This window comes from Patella vulgata, chromosome 4, assembly GCF_932274485.2.
Source record: "Patella vulgata chromosome 4, xgPatVulg1.2, whole genome shotgun sequence".
NCBI lineage: Eukaryota > Metazoa > Mollusca > Gastropoda > Patellidae > Patella > Patella vulgata.
This window is the reverse complement of record NC_065882.2, coordinates 41,903,459-41,928,017: the sequence shown is the minus strand read 5'-3', so window position 1 is coordinate 41,928,017 and position 24,559 is coordinate 41,903,459. Positions and strand designations below refer to the sequence as shown.

Genomic DNA, 24,559 nt, shown 5'->3' with positions numbered 1-24,559 from the left:
AATCGTGGTTTCCTTCTGTATGAAAGAAAGTTACTATCAAACGTGTAACATCATGGATCCTAGGTAAGATCACAGGAAATCGAGAATCGTATGAAAGATGACTGGCTTGACGTAAACGTCCGTCAATGCGGATAACACCATCGTTATCGACAATAGGGTTCAACGAAGCTAAATTCGAACGACAGTCTACAGGTTGACCCAAAACCAAGGATTTTTGTTCATCATGACATTCATCACACTGCGCGATACAAATCCATAACTATTCAGTTTGTGCTAGTTCTTGAACAGAAAGTCCATTACTCGAGTTCCTATGTTGTACAAGAGTACGACAGTTTCTTAAAAAAAAGATATATCCAAGCTGTTACCCGTGTTAAGTTTAACCAACTGGAATAACGCTAATCTTCCAAAATCTCGTTGTACACGCTGCGTTACAAATGATGCTACCTGTTTACGTCTAATTTCTTCAAGTCCTTCCTGTGACGGTTCAGGGGAGAACGCAGTAGGCCAGAATTCTGGATTTTGACAAAGAAATTTCACAATCAGCTAACGCAGCGGCAGATAAACCTCTCGTGGCTAGATCGCTTGAATTCTGTTTCGATGGAACATAATGCGATTGGCACGGATCGGACAAGGACTGGATCTCACCAATTCGATGGGAAACAAAGGGCTTATATTTCCGGGATTCACTTTTAATCCAAAACAATACATTGTGGCTGTCACTCCAGTAAGTTACTGTCGAAGTACAAATGTCTAAAACTCGACAAACAGTCTGTTAGACGTAAACCCACTACAGTGCCGGATAAATCTAATTTCGGTATCGATAGTGCTTTAAGCGGCGCTATTCTAGTTTTTACGACGATTAGGTTAACCCTATCCGGAACGCAAATAAACTGCTGCGGCACTTCGGGTGCATCGACAAGGGTATGAACGGCCTTACTAACAACTTTTAGATTCTTATTGATTAGACATCTTGAAATGTTCACATCCCGAAGTTGTGGTAGCTCACTGAACCACTTATTCCATGAATTTAGTAGGTCTCTTGGCAACGGAGCATCCCAGTCAAGACCTTTTATCCATGTTTCCTGAATACCTATCTTGGCACGTACAGTAAAAGGAGCCAAGAGATTTAACGGGTCAACGAGTTTGGCGGTCTTGCTCACGACGATACGTTTAGTCAAATCGGAATTAACATATATTATGGTTCATCTATATCGAAAGTATAAAGCAGTCAGTTTACTCAATCCATAGAATACCTAAAGTTTTTAAAGGCGGCGGTCCCGATTTGTCGGTAATCTCTAAGCTTCCTATTCGATCTTCCTGGGGAATGTCAGATACTACAGCAAGCTCATTTGATGACCATTTGCGAATGTGATAAACGCCTAGACGCAACAGTTCGGTAATTTCATGCATTGCGCACTTTGTGTTTCTATTTGCAGTAATGCGAGTTGCCACTCTGGTTATTCTTACTCTGTGGCACACATCTTGTCAAAACTACAAACAGTGATAATTTGGCTCAGAATAACGTAATTTGAATGAAATTTTGAATATATTCATTTTGCATTATCTTGTTTAAACTTGTATAGCAAGAACGGCCAGCTCTTTATCTAAATCTTACATAATACATATTTAACATTTAATTACTAAACTACCGCGAGAGAGAGAGAGAGACTGGGAGAGAGAGTGTGTGTGTGTGTAGGTTGATGATCTGCCTTGGACCTGTCCCAATTCTATCAATTTGATTAAGACAATGCGCTTGCGCGTAGGAGTCTTAAGCAGGGGGAGGAAATCGGGGGGTCCCACACACCAACCACACTACTAAGATGGCCACGTATTATTATACACGATCTTTGAATGTCTTTGAACATAATATAACACAACACAGTTCTATAGATAACAATCACTATCTGTTATTATTGTTGAATGTACATATAATATATAACACTTTCGCCTTTTTCCTCCTTTGTAAATTTGTTTGCTTGATAACGACCAGTCGAAGTGTCGTGTTTTATATTATTATACAGATTTCTCATTTTATACTAATGGACTTAAATGCGAGTGCCTGGGCAAGGTTCCACCATGGAAAAGATAACCTATGGGGTTGTCCCAAATGACCGAGGTAATGTGTGGACGAAAGGTTTAACGCAATTATATTTTATTTTAAAAAATTTAAAGGAGCATTAGGTAAGATTATATTAAGGGAGCTATGAAAGACGTTGGTATGGGCTTTGGACACATGCTCCTTAATTCGGAGATCTAGGGTCGTTTGAATTCACCAATGTTATATTCTTCACATATACAGTTAATTTGTTAGACACAGCCTTTCAGGAAGGTAGGCTTTGTGAGGTTTGACTTCCCATTAGCATTTACTAATACCTTAGATGATGCGCCTTTGAGGAATGTGGTTTCTATGCCTGCTTCTGTTTTAAATAACCTTCTAAATTAGTGGGAGATGTTGCCGCGGAATGGTATAAAGACTCGTATTGGGGGTGTATGATTTTTGGGTTTATCAAGTTTTGAAAGATTGGATAATGTCGGGTTGATGAATTTGTTTACCATATGTTCTGAATAGTCTTGTGTTGGATGAATACGTCTTTTAGGTGTTGTACTCCCAGGTTGAGGGATTCGGGGTCACAAATTTTAATGGTTTTGGCTCTTTTAGTAAAGGTGGTGATAATGCCTGCTTTTTATGCTTTTGGGTGATTAGATTTGTAGTAGATATATTGATCCATGTGTGTTGGTTTTCTGTACACTGAGGTGGTGACATTGGAGATATCTCTTCTTACCATTACATTAAGAAATGGGAGGCTGCTGTTGGTTTCATTCTCCATTGTGAACTTCATTCTTGGATGTTGGTTATTCAAGTGATTCAGGGGGCGACAGTATTATCTTTTTGTAACATGACGAAGGTGTTATCCATCTTTCTGAACCAGAAAATAGGTTGAAAAGGAGCGGTTAGAGTGCCTTCTCCTGGTGACATCATGTAAATTTCGGAAATCAGCGGGGATAAAGGATTTCCCATCAGTAAACCATGGATCTGTCCATAATAGATTCCAGGCATTGCTTGATCAAAGGAATAATGGTATCAACTTGTAGTGATGTATCCAGTGGTGTAGAAAGTTGTCGAATACGGGTTTCAAGAACTCTGAAATCAAGACTTCTTCTCTTGGCACATTAGTGAGTATATAGGTCGACAAAACCGTACAAGAGCAATTTATTGGAGTTCTTAATGAAAATATCACTATGTCTGGAAGATCTAGGAATATCATGAGTATGACGAATCCTACAGATTTTATTTAGGTGAAACAGAATGGACGTCAGGAGCTTTTAGGTTCACCAACTAAATCAACTCCCTTCTCCGGGAGCCGAGCTATATAAAACCCATACTAACCCGTGGACCAATAGTGAAATGTTTAACGAAAAAAATAATGTCGTACGCGGAAGTTAAATTAACTCATCTCTGAAGGGAGTAAAGGGGGCGTTCTTAAGGGGTGAAGAATGGGTCGGGGATCTACTTAAGCAGGTTTTTTTATGTTATCTGAGGTAAGTGTACATAGGCAGGAAGGATGATATTTGTAGGCTGGAGTTGACTTAAATCGTCAGTTTGGGCCATTTCACCCTGCGCCCCCCCCCCTCCCGCTTTTTCGTCCTTATCCGAGATAGAAGGGGATTTCGCCCTCTTATGTTAGTGTTATGTTCTAGTGAACCAATGTGAAACTTAACGAAAAAAATAATGTTGTACGCGGAAGTCGAATTGACGCCTTTCTCAGGGGGTAATGGGGGTGTTCTTAAGGGTGGAAGGGAGGGTCGGGGGTGTTCTTAAACAGCGTTTTTGGAGACATCTGAGGTTGGTTGACTTATGCACAAAAGTTGATTGTTGTACGCCAAAGTCGAATTAAACTAGAAATATCGACGTTTTGTCGGACCTCCCACCCCCATGGGAAGGGGACTCGCAACTTAACAATCAAGATTTAGAGTATCGGGCACCGCTGTCCACTCATCTAGAACAGTAGATATTTTGTACGCGATGTTGATAATATATTTATATTGTCTAACATTGATAATTTTTGAGATATTGACTGGTTTTTTTTCTGATTGGTCGTCCTTGACCTTTGACTCCGCCCAAAACATTTTCCCCAAGCGATCATGTGTCATTTTTTTCTGGAGTACCTACCGACCCCACCTTTTATTTGAGACCAAGTTTGCTTTGGTGGGACTTTTTTCTAGGAAAACACAAATCTGTGTTTATCCGGTAGACTATTTATTAACATGCATTCTGAAAACCTGAAAATAATTACAATATTACTATATTTATTATGTCTTATTCCTCAAATTTCTGTATTCTGTCTACTCATAGTTCTAAATTTTCTTTTTTCTCTGGGGGATCACGTGGCTAAGTGGGTAAGACGCTAGCTCGCTAGCCTGGAGGTCGGGTGTTCGATCCCTGCATTGGCCGAGAAAGTTCATCCAGATTTTCCGGCGTGGTTCTCCCTTGTCAGTGATGCAGGATGGAGGGGCTGACAAGGAAAGCTGTCTAGTCGTTCGGATGGGACGAAAAACCGAAAAACCGAGGTCCCGTGTACACATTGGCGTGCACGTAAAAGATCCCTTGGCAGTTGGAATTCGATATAAGAGTAGGCCGTAGTGCCGCTGCCCGGGCAAAATTTCCCTCATAGCACACTGTATGGCGTATGCCCGTCTTCATTAGCCCAGGTTAGGAGCAGAACAGTAGGACGTTAAACCCCATTTCATTTCATTTCTTTTTTCTCTGTAGTCCTTTTTTCATCCATAATAAAAAATATTTGGCCTAAAATGATACGATCAAAACAATGTGCCATGCAGTGTGCTATATAAGAGCAGCCACGGTGTTGTTACTACTCTTCATTGAATTCCAATTGTCAAGGACCTCAGGTTTTTCATCCCATCAGAATGACTAGACGTTGTTACACATGCCAGCTCCTCAGTCCTGCCCCACTGACAGTGACAATTAATTGACAACTGTGGTTGAAAAAATACTATGCCTTTTCTAAATATAAACAAATAAAAAATGCTCTTTATCCATGTCAAACTATACAGCAGTATGATTTGTCAAATTCATACAGACAAATCAAGTACAAAATTCTTCATGTGAAGATTTTTCAAAATTAGCCTGTCAAAAACAAAGTAAACCTGTATACCGGTAGTTTAAAAACTACATGTATAAAATTCAATATCATGATGGTTCATCACACATAATTTAAAATAAATTTTGGTAAACCAGGGAATAGGGATAAATGTGAATAGGCTGTCACTAGTCACACTAGTGCCGTCGTGGCAGGCATTTACTTCTGAATACACAAGATTAATACTTTCTATAAATCATTTTTAAAATATTTTTTGTTATATTTTTCGTGGATCCGTGACCTATTTAGAGAGAACGGTTTTACCTTATTCTTTTCAAACGAAACATAACCACTTTGTAACCAGGTCACACATATAATTTGAATTACGAAAATTAATAGCCAGATTACTAGAAGCAAAATTTAAATACTCACCATGACTGATTTTGCCTGTAGACCTTCTTCTTATCGGTACATCCATTTTATAATTAATTACTGCGAAATTATAATTTATCATACAAACCATTCTGTGAGAGGTGTTGTCATAACTTACACAAACAGAACCTAATGATTCCAAATTCAACAGGTGTTATAAAAGCGGAATCCTTACGCGAAACCGTGAAACGAACGTAGGTTAAATAGCCTGTTAATCTGTATAAAATAGCAGCACCAGTTTATCAATTTAGTCATGAAACATGCATGTGAGGTGATTTTAATTTTTGTTTGCGTGAGAGTTCCGTACAATTTACAACAATTATAGAATTAAGAATTTCTTCGTGTTTTGCATTCCAAAATTTTTATAAATATTGTCGCTCGTCTTTAACCTTGCACTCGATCGTCTCGTGCCAGTCTTGGTTGGAATCTCAGTATGGTTTAATAATAGACAATGATCTAAAAACTTGAATTAAATTTGGTTTAGATTTATTCTCTGTTTTTATAATAAAGGGTTGATTTCAATACATGATTATATTAATTCATCGTAAAATATTTACTGTAAATAAAGTGTAAATGGTTTCAATTTTTTTTCTCTCCCATTTCTGAATTTGTGATACTGTAATTTAAATGTATATGTTAGGCGCAATCTTCACCCCTCGCGCAGATTGCGCTTATGAAGCTGGTGCGCAGATTGCAAACTTTGGGCTGATTACCTGACGATGCTTTTAGAGATGTTGTAGTGTGTCAGACGCAACTATATATTATATTATATATGGTCTTTGTGGTGAAATGATTTTCAAAATAACTGCATAATTAGCGTGTGTGCTTAGAAAATACGATTTTTAATTAGAGTCCGCATTATGCCTATCTCATAATCGGAGCTGACCACGTGACTGAATGTCAAAAATATTTGCTGTAGTGTAATAGTATGACCGATCGTAGTTACTTTAGTAACGAAGTCTTAGAGACCCCTATATGAAGTGAGAGCACTGTGGATCTCTAAGACTTCGTTATTAATGTAACTAGACCGATTGCAGCTGTTAATCAAAATAATAAATCAACCAATCAGATCTATATGGTCTGACGTAAAGAAAGGTAGTTCCAGCAGACGTTAACCACCAACCTGTCATAATGGTAAAGAGATGTGTTTGGCGAACGTGTAATTCGGACAGTCCGGAGAGACTGGCAGGAGGGTAACCTTTATTCCTTTCCCAAAGCTTGGAAGAACACGCGATACCAGACGATGGATAGGTTGATACGAACGACCAGTTAAACGAAGAGATAGGTTTAGTAGGCCTACTGGGTGAGCGGAGAAAGGCAAACAATGAAACATCTTTTTGTGTGCACTAAGTTTTATAGACTTTTTTGTCTACTCGCTTTTTCAAACTAAATACACTCGACCATTTTCATCATTATTTTTCTTATGTACCGATAGACCTTATCATATAGGCTAATAAATGTGGCCGTTTTTACAATGTGACATTAAAATGTCAGTATTTGCTCTGACATTTTATACATTCATTCGGTTATTGCACCAGGAGAGAAGTGACAGCCAGTAGAAACAATCTTTTTCATAATATAATTAATATAGTTGATCTTATTTGACTGTAACTCATATAGGACTATACTACAGAACATGTCTGCGGGCTAAACAGTTCGGCCATGGGCACAGGACCTGACAAGGACAGCTGTCTAGTCGTTTGGATGGCATGAAAAACTGAGGTCCTGTGTACACATTGTACCGTCTTCTGCGGCTTCTCTTGTTGTTTTTCGTTAATATGATTATCGCTATATATGTTAAAATATTATGTACGGGAATTGTTGTACTAGTGAATTGTAATTTATTGCCAGTATCTGATTTTTCTGTAAGGGTAAATCAGAACACGGGAATGTCTTACTCAGCTCAACCACGTAACTAAATATCAAAACTAATGAATTAGTAAATGTTGTTTATTGCCAATTTAAAGGAGCTAAATCGCTAATATTTGGGACCTAGAAATTGACACAAATGGATCGCAACTTGCAACGCATATAATAATGTAATATGCATGTATATAAACTGATTTACATTCAACCGTTTCCATTTTACTCTAATTTCAAACCAGTTATGTGCGGCGAAATACGCCAGAAGTCTCAATTCAATGGCAATCTCTAGGGTCTGGTTATTCCAGTCTACACCGATAGTATTTATTGCGCATGCTCTCCAGATAAGAACATGTCGTCACCGTTTGACATGACTGGTGGAATATGTCTAACCTCGTTCTTCGAGTCCCATGTTACAAATTGCGCTGAAACGCACTATGGTACACGATTCGTGTACCAATGGTAAAATGTTTATTTTTTTCTTAAATATTAGATATCAGACGCCTATCTTTCTTTACCCAGTAAGATCACAGCATCAATGTTGATTTAAATTGACAAATTATTCGTGTTTTCAATTTCGAAGAATTTAGTTGATATTGAGTTAGAGACTTAGCTACTTTAAACGATTTATTCCAACATCTCTTTAGCACCATCAGCTATTCAGTGTTCACGCGTCATTTTATAATTTACGTAATGAACAAACAATCACAAGAAAAAAAAACCTCGGAAGGCAGTACAGACATTGACATTATAGAATTTATACGGCATACGATTAATCGGCACCGATACGATTTTTGGCTGGCCGATTAACAGATTCAAGAATTTTTTAATCGTGACAACACTAATTGTTATTGGTAATAATGTATAAATTAAATATTAAAATTCAAGTAATACCTGTTTTTAAATTTGTGGGATGAAAGGACCCGCTATAAGTGGGATGAAAGGACCTGTGTAAAATTGGGATGAAACAGCCCAAGATGAACCGGTAGTGGGATGAAACGACCTGCTCCCGTTAAAATTAGCCATCACAGGCTAATTTATAAATTTCTGTTTTCATTCCTAGGTCTTGAAATTATAATCTGTGAAACAGGGTCTGGTTAAATTTTCACTGCTGTGGTAAACTCGTCAATGATGGCTGAGAAGGGACATTTTTTTATCCTGCTATCTTCCATTTCAATCATTATTATTATTGCCAACAAATGAGCACACTATCCTTTCATTTTCATTCTAAGAATTCAATGTCAATGATTTTGCAAGGTTAAAGGGGCTCATATAAATAGGCCTACTAGTACTACTAGGTTAATATGAATGTGAAGATAAAAAAATAGGACCTAATAATAGTCTATTCGTTGTCACTAATGTCAGACATATTTTAGCCAGGTGAATAAAAATTAATCTTTTGTTCTTTCATTTTTCAGTCTGATTGGTTTTATTCAGGTGATTTAAAATGCCAATAATAACATAAGCAAGCCTTAGTCTGCTATTAGGGTTAGGGTTAGGGTTGGGTTAGGGTTACCCTCATAATAGTATTATGAGTATGGGATTAAAATACAATTTTTGGCTATTCCTTATGAGTAGTTACTAATAAGTAATATTACTATTATTATTAGTGCAAGAAAAAATGGATTACTATAGCCTAGACTAGTTAGATGACACAAGATATGTGTCCTATTATTGTATCAAAATGAATAAAAATCTGTTGCAAGACAAGATAGCTCATCCATATTAATGGCCGAAATTGTCTACGGAAAAATCGCAAATTTCAAAAGCCCCCTTGCACTAGGTACTAGAAATTAATGCCATATCACTTATCAGTTTCCCTGGAGTGAATGAATGAAAATACTGGATAATCTACTATATTCAATAATTCACTCGATTCCAGGCATTTTCTTTTGATTTAGGCTACCTTCTTCTTTCAGTTTCACGTCGGAAACGATCAGTGAACAGATAAAATAGATTCGTAACTTGGTAATCTTACCGTAGACCTATCGACGGAAATTGCTTTATAACTCAAAGCCCTTCTAGTTCTACTACTTCTTCTTTTCAGGTAGTCACCTATGCGGTCATACTTTTCTTTCCGTATCAATTTTCTCGTACTTGTACCAGTAAACTGACGGTCACAAAATTCATTAAAATGTAATCATTAAAATGACAAATACTAACACACTGATCCATGGTGAATACCGAGTAAGATTAGGCGGATTATCATGTGTGTGAAATAGCTTTATTTAACGTCCGCTTCCACCTAAGTGATATCGCGGTATCCATTAAATTTATAGTCCGGACAAAGTTCACTTCGGAAATTAGACGCAGATTAGCGCATGCGCGGGGGTAATCTGTCCGAGGAGGGTAATCTGCGCTCAACATATACAAAGAAAAAAAAAACATGGAAATTAAAAACATTTCATCTTCAGACACTATCATAATTTCAAAATGCTCTCTTCCACAACTTACAAACTGTAATTCTTTGTAAAATCCATGTATGCCGTTATTAAAATATTTGCAATGAAAAAATGTCATTTTTATGTTTTGTAATTTCAGTGAAATTTCAGTAGACCAAAAAAACTTTTAATTTCAGTGATATTTCAGTAATAGACCAAAATATATTTTTATTTCAGTGAAATTTTGGTGAGATTTCATTGGAATTTGGTCATTTCAGTGAGATTGAGCAAAATTTTCACTGAATTTCACTGTTGTTTTACAATAAGCCTTAATTGTATTGTGTTATTAAATCTCGATCTACGTCGTTAACCAGTAAAACTGTACCCGAGATCATACGTCAATTTCTATAGATAAGCGCATTGTAATTCCTGTTTTAGGCCCGTATTATGCACTGAATGTGTGTAGCAAACGCCGCACTGCAACGCAGTATACTACTCACCATTTTCTGTGCTTTGTGTTATTATTTCAATTGAAAAACACCGGATGTAAAAACCGTGACATTTAGGCGCGGAAGAGGCATCTCGTTGATAGTCCATTATACGTTTTGTATAATACTTGACGGACGCAAACGCCTTTTCTTGCTTTCCAAATCCGTGTGTTCAGCAGCATGGAAATAGGCCAGTATCGCCTGTTTATTACATTAATAACTTTAATGCATTAAAAGAAATTATGATTCCCGGCATAGGCGTACGGGCTCGATGACAGTTAGGGGGGCAGAACCCGAAATGCCCGAAAAAATTTCGGGTGTACAGACAGCGACGCCGATATTTGTCGAGAGGCGAAGAAGCAGAGCTCCCCTTGTATTGCCCCCCCCCCCCCACCCCCAAGAAAATTTTTGAATATTTGACGGCTGCAAACATAGTTTCCTGCGATTTCAGCCCGTGAACAAAGCAACTTCAAAGTGGTCTACTAATATAGCCTAATTAAGATGGCTGACTCGAATTCCAATCAAAGGATCAATCGTTTACAGTCCACGGAGACAGGACCGTTTGGAGAAAAAATTGAAAATTTAACAGCCGCATACGCGTTTTCCTGCTATTCCAGTCTGTGAATACAGCAACTTCAATTTGGTCCAATATAGCCTTCTTGGCTGACACGAATTCCAAACAACCAATCAATCGTCGCGGGGTATGGGGGGCCTTACCCTCGGGGCCTCACCCTCCCCGACAAAATTTTGAAAATCTAACCACCGCAAATGCGTTTTCTGCTATTCTAGCCCGTGTAAGCAACTCTAAAAGTATCCAATGGTTTTGTAACCGAAATCCCATTCTGAATTCCAACCATCCAATCAGACCGTTGCAGCTGCATTCACAAATAATAATCGATGCTCGAAAAATGTCGCACAAAGTAGAGTGGCTCCAGACAAAATTTTTTTAATCCATAGTCAACTCAGTACAAATTTGTGGTATTCAATTAAAAGAAAAGTAAAATTAGTGTTTTATTAGGGCTCAATGACAGTTAGGGAAGAAAAACTAGAAATGCCCGAAAAAATTTCAGGGTTACAGACAGCGGCTCCGGTTTTCTTCGAGAGGTGAAGAAGTTGAACTGACCTTGTATGGACCCCCGAAGAAAATTTTGGAATATTTGACGGCCGCAAACGCGTTTTACTGCTATTCCAGCCCGTAAAATTAGTGTTTTATTAGATTTCGGGCACTTTATTTTGCCAAGTAGATGAAATAACAATTTTTTTTTCACTTTACCCGTCTGCCCGAAAAGTCAGCTTGCCCGAAAGTTAGGGGGGCAACTGCCCCCCCCCCTTCCCCCCTAGCTCGTACGCCTATGATTCCCGGAAAATTATTAAACAAATAAATGATCGATGTCGCACACCGCCGAGTGGGACCTGACGAAGTGTTTTAATCCGCAATCAATGCAGTACAAATTTACCGTGTTCAATGACAAGAAAATGAAAATGTTTTATTATACTTAAAAGTCATCGAATTTCGGACCCTTTATTTTACTGACAAGAAAGCAAAATATTTTCTTCCAAATAACATTTTGAAAGTTCCGCTTTCATTTTCTTTTTTGATAGTCTGGGGATTTTGAATGTGACTTTTTACCTAAATTGCCTTAACATTTATTGGCGAAAGTCTGGGTGGTACATGAAGTTTTGGGACTTTTTCGATCCCAAGGTCAAGGGTCAGGTCAAAGGTCAAGGTCCCATTCGAAAGGTCAGTGAATTGCCCATCCAAGGTCATGACCTTTGATTTGCCGCGAGGACCTGGGGTCCCATGTGCCCGGGAGCACCCGAGTCAGTAGATATTTTGGTGACCTTGACCTACCGGGGTCACGTGGGATAAGTTGACATGTCCAAAGGTAAAGATCCAGTGGTCCTGACTTTATTAGATGGGCCCTAGGGGTTAAAAACCAAAATACTTCCGGGGCCCCTAGTGGGTCTAGGTAACGACTTTCGGTTGGCGATTTTAAAAAATGAAGAACAAATGTGGGGTCGGTCTATCGGGTCGCCAAATCCTGGGGTGATCGGAAGACATTTTTTGGGAAAATTTCCCTACAAAGTCAAATAGCTGAGCATTGAAGCGATGTGGTCTAAGGGCAGATAACTCGCCCATCCGAAACCGGATCCGACCACCTTGAGGTCGCGGCCTATTAAACTAAATTGACCCCTGGGAGTCTCGTGGTGACCTTGGTTTGACAATCAGAGGTCAAGGTCAAATCACCATTATGACCAACTTCCGGCCTCCGCAGAAGATTTCAAGGGCACCACGTGACGCACAAGGGTCGATTTAGTGGGGGTAGCCGCGAGGACTTGTTTCGGGGAAGATAGAAAAAAATTAGAAAAAATAATGATTGAAATAGGACCATAGGGGGCACTGGAGCCCCAAGGGACGGAGGTTGGGGGCTTTGAACTATGCGGCTCAGTTTGTGGGACCGTTCTGGGCCACGGCCTCAAGTTTCAGACCTATCGCACTTCTGGTTCCGGAATTTGCCCCAAAAAGACAGCAAACAAAGACACCTTCGCTGGCCAACCATTGCCGACATTGGCCCAACCTAAGACTGCTAATAGCGTCAAGCAAAAATGCGTGTTCAATTTTAGTCCATTATCATTAATCAAACCGTCACCCTATATCATAATTTTTAAGTCTTGTATCTAGAATACTGAATTCTATTGTTCGAACCACGTACAATGTATTTACAATTTTTTTTTTCTCAGTGTAGGTAAGATGACCCACAAACGCCACTGTGTGCACCATATTTGATTATGTATACATTAGTGTCGTCATCTCCTATTACTTATGTATATCTATATATTATATTATATACATTACATTCCTTCGGTCATATTAACATGACAATAAAGTCTTCTCTACCTCTATTTCGAGGTGTTTCACGAAGCGGAACGCAAAGGGTATAATCTAGGCTTATGCCCTACAGGCGGTTTTAACAATCTTTGCGTGCAATATAGTGAGGTGGATATACCTGGCTTTAATAAATAAGATGAAGAAGATTTGGGTTATACGGTTTGATGCGTCGTCTGTATCTCACTTCTAATACAGAAGAGGCCAGTTGGATCTGAAGTCAACAATTTTCAATGTTATGGATGAACAATTTCTAGGTGGCTGATGTTGTGTGGATGGTGGATAATATTTTGTCTTTCCAGCTGATGTCATAACGATCTAAATTCAAATGTAGTGTGTTGTTTATAAATTTGTCAATCAATTCACCCGTCAGAATGGGACTGTCAAAAAAACTAACTCCAACAATACAGAGAAGTGAATCGATAGCCAATGTGGATTTTCAGTGGAGTACTCAGTCTTATACTCTGCGGGAAATAATTTCTAAATTCAAACTGCCCTGTGTTGTCCAGTGTTCGGCAGATTCCTGTTCAGTTCTTTGGTCAAAGTTTCATTTTGATCTAAAACAGCCATTACTTTTATATACTGTAAGATCAGTGAGTAAGATATATGCTAGAACAGTTCGACCAGATAAAACACAATCGGAGTATATTGAATTTGGACCCCCATTAGTTATACCAGAGGATTATGAAGGTAAGTCAGTGTGTATTTTTATGACGTTGGTCGAGCTGCTTTAGCGTGCTCTGTTTCGTGATACAGAAATAAGATACCATTCTTTTGAGCATCCTTTGTAATGAAAAGCCTTTTATCTTATATAAATATATTTTGAAAGGAGAAGTAGAATTTCTTAAGACGGTTCGATGTTTTCATACGGTTAGTCACACTTAACCTATAAGGTTAGTTTAGTACAAAGATGGACTGTAGAGGGCGTAATTGAAATGTAAAGAATAAGAACAAGATTTATTGTGGAAATACTGACCTACATTCACTTGTTAAAATAACATGTGAAAGATCTGTATAAAACCCCCTTTTCCATTCAGTCCGAAATGATTCGTGTATGACAGTCTTGAAAATAAAACCAAATCTGATGGAACAACCTAGATGAAAATGTTTTAATCAAAATAACTACAGGGACTCGTATGTTTACTAATAGATCTACGTAAGAATTTTTAGATAGGGAGATTTGTAAAATAAACTTGTTGGTGTTGTTCAGTTTGTAATGGAGGAAAATGGCGCAGCGGTTAACGAGCTAGCTAGTTTAATAAACAAATATTTTATTCATTTAAGCTAGATCTGTAACCGCACACTTCATTACTGATTCGCAGTCGTTGATGTCGAATTTCCGTGTCCTGGAAAAAGAAACTTCATTCCTCTATTCGTATGTACCCAGCTGTTATTGGGTACCGGTGGGATAGAGTAGAGTAATTTTAATGTTGAACGAAAATTCTGTAAACTGTGGAGAAATAAACTCCCAATGAAATGTAAACAAGAACATCACAGTAGGTTGGTTCTGTATCTTAAAACCGTGGTGACGAAATAGATGTCACAACGCTACCCCCTTTAGCCGAACTTATACTCTGTTGAAATTTAAAGAGGTTTAAAAAATTTATCGTCAGGATGAAATAGCCTATATCGAAATTCAGGGCCGGCGTCCCTTATTCGGATAGCCGCCTAAACATTGTAAAAACTATGCAGTTTTGAGTATAAAGATGTGGGGTATGGGAAAGCAGCAAACAGATTAAATGTGCCTAAACAACAGTATTTAGATTAATTCAATACAGAGATATACAGAGAGTGGTACCGTGTTCTTCTATCCCGTATTTCACATGTTTATGTCGTCTTTGATCAATTGCGTCATTTTATTTGGATGAATGGGTGTTTATTGTCTATAGAAAATTATACCGACATGTATACAATTCACCTTTTTATGGACAATGCGAAAAATCATGGCAATTGGAGCATATATATAATGAGGTAAAATGCCTTTTTTATAAACGCCTCCAATCACATATTTATGGAAGGATATCGCCGCCAATATTAAATGTTCTGCTAAAATGTCTTTTCCATTGATTATATGTAAAAAGTACAATGTACAATGTCCTAAAACCGGTAATGATGAAGTCAAAATACCTGTAAGGCCAAAGTTAAATGTAAAACTTCAAATGTAATGTGTCAAATAACAAATGTTTGATTGGAAAAGGCTGTTTTTTTGGCGAGTCTACATTTTACATTTCCCTCATTACATTTTACGTTTGGGTTCTGCCGCATTTCATTTGATCTTCACGCTTTTTACATAGCATTTTACGCAGAGCACTAACTATGATATGCAAATGTAGGATATCACGTGACTTATTAACATATACGGAAAAGAGGCCGAGATCAAACTGGCACACTAAAAGCCAGCACACGATAAGGGGAAATCAACCTGGCACACTATAAGAAATTTACTTACCTTGTAAAAACGATCAAATTTGAATGGTACTAAACTATATTACCATGATTTACGGACGGATAGGAGGAGGGTATGCAATGTCAAAATATGGGCCATAATACGATATTCACGATATCATGTTATATATCATTGAAAAGCACAGTCCTCTTTGTTTTGTCGAAAGAAATGTGTCGCTGTCCGACAATAACCTAATTGCTAAATATAGACTATACTGATAATTTATGTTATTTCTCAAAGGCTCAGATTAAACATACCAATCACATGATTTTATTGCAGGCACGGTCGTCCCGTGAATTTCTTATAGGTTGCCATGTTGATTGCCTCAATATCGTGGGGTAAATGTCTTGTGTGTGAGAAATAGCTTTAATTAACGCCAGCTTCCACCGAGGTGATATCGCAGACAATGTAAATATCTTATAGTGTGCTGGCTTATAGTGTGCCAGGTTGATCTGGCCTCGTTTCCGTATATGTTAAGGCACGTGATATCCTACATTTGCATATCAAAGCTGGTGCTCTGCGTAAGATGTTATGTAGAAAGCGTAAACGACAAATGAGATGCGGCAGAACGCAACTGTAAAACTTGATGCGGGAAATGTCAATAGTAGACACGTCAAAAACAGCATTTTCCAATAAAACATTTGATATTTGACAAATTGCATTTAAATGTAAAACGTCAAATGCAATTTGTCAAAACCTTGGCCTTAGAGGTACATGTAATTTGACTTTATCATTACCGGTATTAAGACTTCGTACATTGTACTTTTTACACGCAATCAATAGAAAGGGCAATTTAGCAGAGCATTTAATATTGACAGCGATATCCTTCCATATACATGCGTGTCATATCACGTGACGTTGCAAAATATCCTACAAATTAGTTTTATAAGATTCCCACGCCCAGTTCATAACATGATATGAAATAGTTTCTAAAAATATAACAGGGGTAAATTTCGAGAGTGTTTTTTGTTATTCCTGTGTAGTCAAGACAGAGAGAAAGAGAAATCGGGTTTAATGTCCACTCGACACAAACTAGGTCATTTCGGGATTAACATAATATGGTTAAATTTTATTTCAATAATTCGCTTGCGCGTAGGGGTCTTTAGCAGTGGGAGAAAACCGGACCCTACTCCTTGTCACGTACAACCGGGGAAGCGATACCACGCCAGATGACTCAATGACAGACCTTGTGATCCAGCGCGTACGCGCTAACCATTGCCCCCCCCCCCCCCGTAGTCAAGAGAGCAGTAGTGTAAATAACGACTAACCATTCGCCGCCCCCCCCCCCCCCCGTAGTCAAGAGAGCAGTAGTGTAAATAACGACAGTGTACAGATGATAATATATGCTGGTCATCTCCATTATATTTCCATTTGTAAAGTATTGATATAAATGGGTGTGGCTTTAGCATACCATTTAAACTAATAGTTTACTTATCTATATTTATAGGTCACCATTAGCCAAGGGCAATGGAGACTACGGTTATGATAATAAAAATAGTATTGTTCTATAAGTACTTTATTATAAGTAATGGAATTATGGTAAATTTGGCTATGTCATTAAGGAATTGACGAAGTGGTCCACGATTTTAACGTAAATAAAATGTACACCAAATGACAAAATATTTATTTCAAATAGCAATACTAGGACTAGAATAAAGTTTTAAAAAATCGTCACAACGAATTGACCGGTTTTATTCACTAAAAATTATCTGGGATTTCTTCTTTAATGGTCGTTTAATTCTAGAAACTTTTCTGACGTAAATAATACTCTTCTGGGTATAAATTCGAATTTTTCTCTTTAGTTGTTTATTTCATGTGATTTGATACAACAAACTAATTTAAATGGCCTTATAGACTATAGAGCTAAATAAAGGGACGGGGAAGACCTTAATCTAATGATGATTTAAAAGAAGCAACTGCCATAGTTGTTTTATTTCTCTAAATACAGTTCTCTTCGGAAGTTCGCTTTCCAAGAATGGGGACGTAGACGAAAGTTCGTCGAACTAGTCAGACACTCACAAACGATGGCTTAATATGGCGGTGTATCTATTGACTATTAAAAACTCCAATGACGAACTATACACCGTTCAAGAATTGTGTAGGCTACTAATTTCGGCTTTAATATTACCAAGTATTCCTCATTTATATACCGCATGTGTATTCATTGTATTTTTTAGGCTGGTTTGGTATTGTGAACAGTGAGTCCGATGCTTTACCACGTCACACCAATGTTGAACAAGTAGCTGAAAGTGATGGTGATTATTTTCTGGCAGCTACACGGGTACCTGCGTTTATTATGAGCAGCGTAGAAAGTAGTGGGGTATTAGAACATCATTATCTTAAACCAGGAGATGTTTTACGTAAAGACGGTTTTGTGAATGGACCTTTAGATGCTCCTAGTCATAATCATTTTGCAGCAAAGGATAAACACCACCTGAGATGTACTGACAGCAAGGAGGAGGAATACATCATTCCCTTCTCTCATCGAGGATTGTTTTATGACGTGAATAAAGATATTAACAGTGAAGCCCCAGGTGTGGTTAACACGACACAACTTATGGAAACGGGTGGTTCTATTTTTCCGTTAACATTACGTCATATACAGGGCGACTTGCCGGCTTTAAACTATTCCTTCACGGGAACTATTCAGTGTGATCATATTTTTTCAGAACAGACAATTCTGGCGTGTTCCATTGACGCCGAGTCCCCAATTCCATTAGAACTCGAATGTAAATCAAAAATACGTTTTTCCATAGCTCTAAATGAAGTAGATTTTAAAGTTACTAGCGAGTATACACGAGCATTTGATTTCTGCAGTAACAGAAGTGAAAAGTACGCAAAAGCAATCAAAATATCATTTACCCTTAAACCCGAAATGTCAACCTTAGATGGACTCGACTTTTCTTTATATGATAATGGGAGTGACATAGAGGATGTTGATGCCCAATCTGAATTTGACTTTGATTGGGGTCCAGAAAATGGAGAATCTAAAGAAGCATTAGAGGCTCTTGTGCAATCGAAAAAGAAAAGTGCTTCAAATCTGTCAGACGTTGCTACACCAGATGATGACAGTGTTGATATGGGATCACCTTATGAGCTGGAACAAGATTCCGATAAAATTGTTATCAAAAAAGCCGCGGCGTACACTGCTAGTACCGAAAGCCAAGATTCGGTTTTAGACCAGGATGTGACTGTAGATTCTTCTCTTTTTGAAGACAGTATTGACGTTAATGAGGTATCTGTTGAAAATAAAAACGGTACTTTTGAGAATTCGATATCTATGGCAGAAGACGAGAGCACCGTTGAGAATTCAATAATGCTGAAAGATGACGGTAACACCACTGATTCAGATTGTGATACAAGCCAGCGTGCATCAAATCAGGACAATATAAATATAGAATATATTGGAAACCTTAGCAAAGCAACATTTCCTGGAAGATTGTTAAAAGATGAAATCACTAGGACTAGCAGTGGTGTAGACGAGAAGGGTTCCACAAACAGCCTTTTTGAAGATTGGGGACCTGTAATACCAACGAGACAGAAAATAAAACCAGTGAAGAATAAGAACGAAACACTCGTATTAAATAGAGCAGCACCGCGAATAATTGATGCAGCTAACAAAGAAATTAACGATATAGAAAAAGGCATGAATGCCAATGGTAATTCCGATTATGATGAAGTGGATTCAGATACGGATACCATGTGTTCGGACATTAATGATAAGTGTATTGTTGATGTAGATAAGGATGTTTCTGGTCGTCTAACATCCTATCGTTCACTGAGTTCTTTGGATAAAATTGACGACGAAGGGGCAGAACTTGACCTACTGGTGTGCGCCTCGGGCGACATTATTAGTCTGTCAGACGAAGACGGCAGTGTTTTGGGTAATAAGCACTTAAATCGTTCATTTAGTAGTGATAATGATTTTGTAGACAATGACGGCACAAACAGTTCTGTTTCAGAATCGGCATTCATTCTTCCAAACGGGTATATACAGAACAGTGCGTCAACGGATTCGGTGACTGAAATTGAGGAGAACAGTGATTCATCAGAAGTATTAGAGGATTTTCGGGAGATTTTGGAACTAGACTACGATGATGGTCGTTGTAAAAATGAATCAGTACTAAAACGTAAGCCAGTAGTGAAAATCCGTCACGGTATGAAAAAACAAGCTTTGGTTATGGACATGTCACTGGAAGAAGCTGCTGTGTGATTGAAATACGACTTTCTGGTATGATTCGCTGTAATGTGTGATAATTGGTGTAGGTCCAGTGCATCATTTCTAGGTGTGAAGCAATTGTTGACAGACTGCCATGTCATGAACAACATATATACGGATATGCTTTATGGTATTTTCTAACATATAAACTTGCAAGTAACATAATTTCATATAATAATGTATACTTGTTTATATTTTAAACATAGCCAACTATTTAATTTGTTCTGTTTGTATATTGTGTTAAATGAAATAAAGCAATATTTTTTAAAACTTCTATTTTCCAAATCTAGAGCATTTAGGACCAATAGTTTAAAAGAGTTTCCTCACTTGAATGAAACACGTTATTATATGATACAAGGAAGTTCTGTCTAAAACAATACCACCTATACACTGTTAGAAATGGGTGTAATTAAAAACTATACGTAGTGTTACTTAAGAGTAAATTTGACACCACAACTAGCGTTTTTAACTTGTAACACTTTTGCAAGGGTAACCAGTTAAAAGAGCTACACCCAACAAGTGTAACCGATATTCATGACCACTGAACACCTGGATAGGTGTAATTGTGGGGTGTTTTGGATAATCTATACTGCATTTACACCAAAGGGTGCAACTATTAATGGGGAATATATCCTACAACAGTGTTAATTTTACACCATTTATTGGGTTGCAAAAGAGTAATCGATATTCATGAGTACTGAATACGAGGATAGGTGTAATTGTAGCCGCTAAAGGGTGTATGTGGTGAGCTACACTTCTACAAGTGTTTTATTGCATTTGCATTTAGGGAAACATTCCTCCGAATAAAGTGTCAATTTTCCACTGTATCTTGCGTTACCAAAGTCTCTGTGTACTCCAATTTGAGTGTTTTTGTAAAATATAGCGTTAATTGCACAGGTATAACCCATTTTATAGTGTTTGCTCGTAACGAATATAAGTCTTCCAGAATATTATCATGTATAATAATCTTAATACATTTTTAATAACGCCTCAAGTATAGATTATGTTAGCTTGTTTAAACTTAAAGACGTGTAAATGTTCCAAAATATTACCAAGTACTATATCGTAATTAATTATTCTTAATTCAGATGAGGTGCATAAATGAATAAACCACATTATTCAGTTAAGTTGTAAGGGTATGTGTATTGATTTTTCCTTATGATTTATATTTATTGTAAATTGATACTGATTGTCTAATTGCCCAACAGCAGTTGAATTTGAATTAGTCTGCTTGACATTTGTCAGTTTAATGCAATCTGTTTCACAAGGGATTACGAAAGTCTTCTAATATCTCTGTAAAAGATGACTACATTCAACACGTGACGTCTCATCACGCGGCGTCAATCATTGGCTCAATGGCGCGTGCATTGTTCACAGAACACCTTACTGGTTCGGGCTGAATGGAGCCTTTTACTCATTTTAATACCCATTTACACTCAATAGGAAATAATTTTTACCTACAAATACGTCAAACGTCTTTATTTATTTTTCTAATACATAAAAAAAATGTTTTAGAATTTAATTTGTCGGAGGAAAAAAGTTAATATTAATTGTGGCTCATTAAGTCGCATCGCGCCGCGTGATGAAAAGTCACGTGTTAGAAGACTTTTGTAATCCTCTGTGAAACAGATTGATACTTTATATGGGATCTACGACGAAGCTCATTTGTATACGTAAAAAAGCCCAGGCTAGGACGGAAATTAATAATGTACGCGATCAATCTACAAGGTCAAGATCAGTAGAAGGGGGCGTTACTCATATTTACAGACCTTCGGAAAACGATCAATGAAATAAAATGAAATGGGGTTTAACGTCCTATTATTCTGCTCTGACTGGGCTAATGAAAACGGGCATACGCCATGCAGTGTGCTATTTGGGAAAATCTGCCCGGACAGCGGCGCTATATACTGCCAATGGATCTTTTACGTGCACAGTAATGTGTACACGGGACCTCGTTTTTTTGTCCCATCCGAATGAATAGACAGTTGTCCCTGTCAGGCCATCCGTCCTGCATCACTGATAAGGGGAAAGAAAAACAATCAAAGTCGGGTGGTACGAAACTCTATTAAATGACGGGGGTGGGTGATATTTAAAGTAAACATACATGTACCAGTCTTAATACGAATTCTAGATATCATGTTGCGTATCACTAAAAAGCAAGTTATTTCTCTTTTCAAATTTATATTTACATACTTTTAAAAAATGAAATGAACTGAAATGAAATTGTGTTTGACGTCTTACTGTTCTGGTCCGACCGGGATAATGAAGACGGACATACGCCATACAGTGTACTATAAGGGAAATTTTGCCCGGGCTGTGGCACTATGGCCTATTTTTATATCGAATTCCAACTTCCAAGGGATCTTTTACGTCCATGACAATGTATAAACGGGAATTCGGTTTTTCGTAACATCCGACCCTCTTTCTCCCTACTTTGAAAAAAAGTGTGTGTGTGTGGGGGGGGGGGGGGGTATGAAGTAAAAATGTGGGGCTTATCGAAGGTTCGGATTTGGCATACCGAGCGCACGATTTCACAGAAGTCATGGTCATCCAGCGAATTCCTTATTGCATGCTGGCTTGATTCGCTCTTATTGCATGGTGAGCTGATTTATTATATGGTGACTTATTGCATGCCAGTTTGATCTCTGCCCATTGACCTTGTAGATCGATCGCGTAAATTGTTAATTTCAGTCCTAGTCCGGACTTTATTCCGTATATGCAAATGAGCTTCGTCGTAGATCCCATATCAGGTATATGTTCTAATACGCCAAGTTCTATTATGCATTTGTCTATTTAAATACAGAATGTAATGTGCAAAATAACTATTATACTGTATTTTGTATTATTGAAAAGTGTAGGCCCCTGTACTTTGTATTTACTGTGACAATGGTATTGTGGAGGAATAAAAATAGCAATTTGTAAAACTAAAATACGTATTTTGAACTGCTGACATGTTCAGTTTGTACCGTGAACATTGAAATAATATTGGCAACGTTATCCTTCAATAGAAATAAATATCCAACCTACAATGTTCTACAACAGTGTTTTCAGCAAAACAAATTACACCAACGTTGGAGTAATAATTAAAATGGAGAAGTAATTTACAATACATCCTTAAGGGGTAATGTTTAAAGTAGCTATATTAAGTCTCTAACTCAATATCATCCAAAGTCATACACGTTGAAAATACGAATTATTTGTCAATTCAAATCAACGTTGATGCTGTGATCTTACCAAGAAAAGACAGGCTTCTGATATCCAATATTTAAGACAAAATAAACATTTTACCATTGGTACACGAATCGTGTACCATCGTGCGTTTTAGCGTCATTTGCAACAAGTGACCAGAAAGAACGAGGCTAGACATATTCAACTGGAGAACCTGCTCAATAGACTGGAATAACCAGACGCTAGAAATTGCTATAGGGTTGAGACACAGGCCGTATTTCGCTGGACATAACTGATTTGAAATTAAGAGTCAAAACGGAAACAATTGAATGTAAATCAGTTTATATACAATCAGAGTACATTATTATATGCGTTGCGACCCATTTGGGTCAAATTCCTAGGTCCCAAATATTAGCGATTTAGCTCCTTTAATCTAAGTGTAACATTATACTCATCCGAATGTAATACATGTATATCAGGCAGGTTACATTACGGAAGTGGCTACTAGTTTCCACTTGAATTGGTGTAATGGTCCACACTATTTGGATGTTATCAGGTGGCAACTACTTTCCAACTGAATTGGTATAAACTACCTTATTATTTTTAACAATGTACCAATATAACGTGTGCGAAATATTTAGAAGTACTGGTACATGTCTATTGTTTTGTGCACAATATTGGATAGGTAAGTCCGAGAAATGATACTGCTTTCGAATCGTGTACAATTCTGGGAGAGGTTTCGCATACCCTCTGTATTATTTTGTTCTCGAGATATATCCTTGGTGGGAGCTACCCCCCATTGTCTCGTTTATTGTTTCATGACCGCGGGTATTATTTTTATTATATATATATTTAAGTTTCTAAATTCAACTCTCAGGTTTATATACCAAAAATACTAAGATTTGGATGGAAAAATCTGTATTTTATTTACATTTACATATTTGCTAAGATCTTTCGGATAGTGGTGAAATAGAAACGGACTTGTTTTATAAGAGAACGGATACGCATCAATATCTAAACATCAGGTCAAGTCATTCTGCACACACGAAACGTAGCATCCCGTACAATTTAGCGAGACGGGTATGTACAATTTTTTGACGTGTCAACACTTTACATTTCTCTCATTACATTTTACATTTGCGCTCTGCCACGTCCCATTTGTCCTTCAAGCTTTCTACATAACATCTTTCGCACATTATCAACTTTCATATGCAAATGTAGGATATCACGTGACTTATTAACATATATGGAAACCCGGCACACTATAAACCAGCACACTATAAGGATATTCACCGCACGATATCAGTAAATCAAACTGGCACACTATAAGAAACTATCTAGACGACCGTGCGTAATCATGAATGTGCCAGGAAATAATTGACAGATTCAAAGAGCCCAAGAGATATACTTTCCAGTAATTTATAACACAATAACTCGAATTTCGTATTAATACCCGTATTTTGATATTTTGAACACCCCCACTCTTTCCGGTCTCTCTATAAACAAGAGTTGAGTACAGTCTAATTAACTTTGATCCATTTAAAAAAAAACAACAACAATATATAAGCATTGTGTC

The 24,559-nt window shown here is 37.6% G+C and overlaps 1 protein-coding gene across 1 annotated transcript; it reads left to right on the top strand.

Moving 5' to 3' along the window:
• Window positions 1-13,213: 13,213 nt before the first annotated feature.
• On the top strand, window positions 13,214-22,818 carry LOC126819213 (uncharacterized). The gene is made up of 2 exons (XM_050547120.2): window positions 13,214-13,840; window positions 17,774-22,818. The coding sequence occupies exons 1-2, from the start codon at window positions 13,525-13,527 to the stop codon at window positions 19,807-19,809; spliced, it is 2,352 nt and encodes a 783-aa protein (XP_050403077.1). The 5' UTR covers window positions 13,214-13,524; the 3' UTR covers window positions 19,810-22,818.
• The last annotated feature ends 1,741 nt before the right edge of the window (window positions 22,819-24,559 follow it).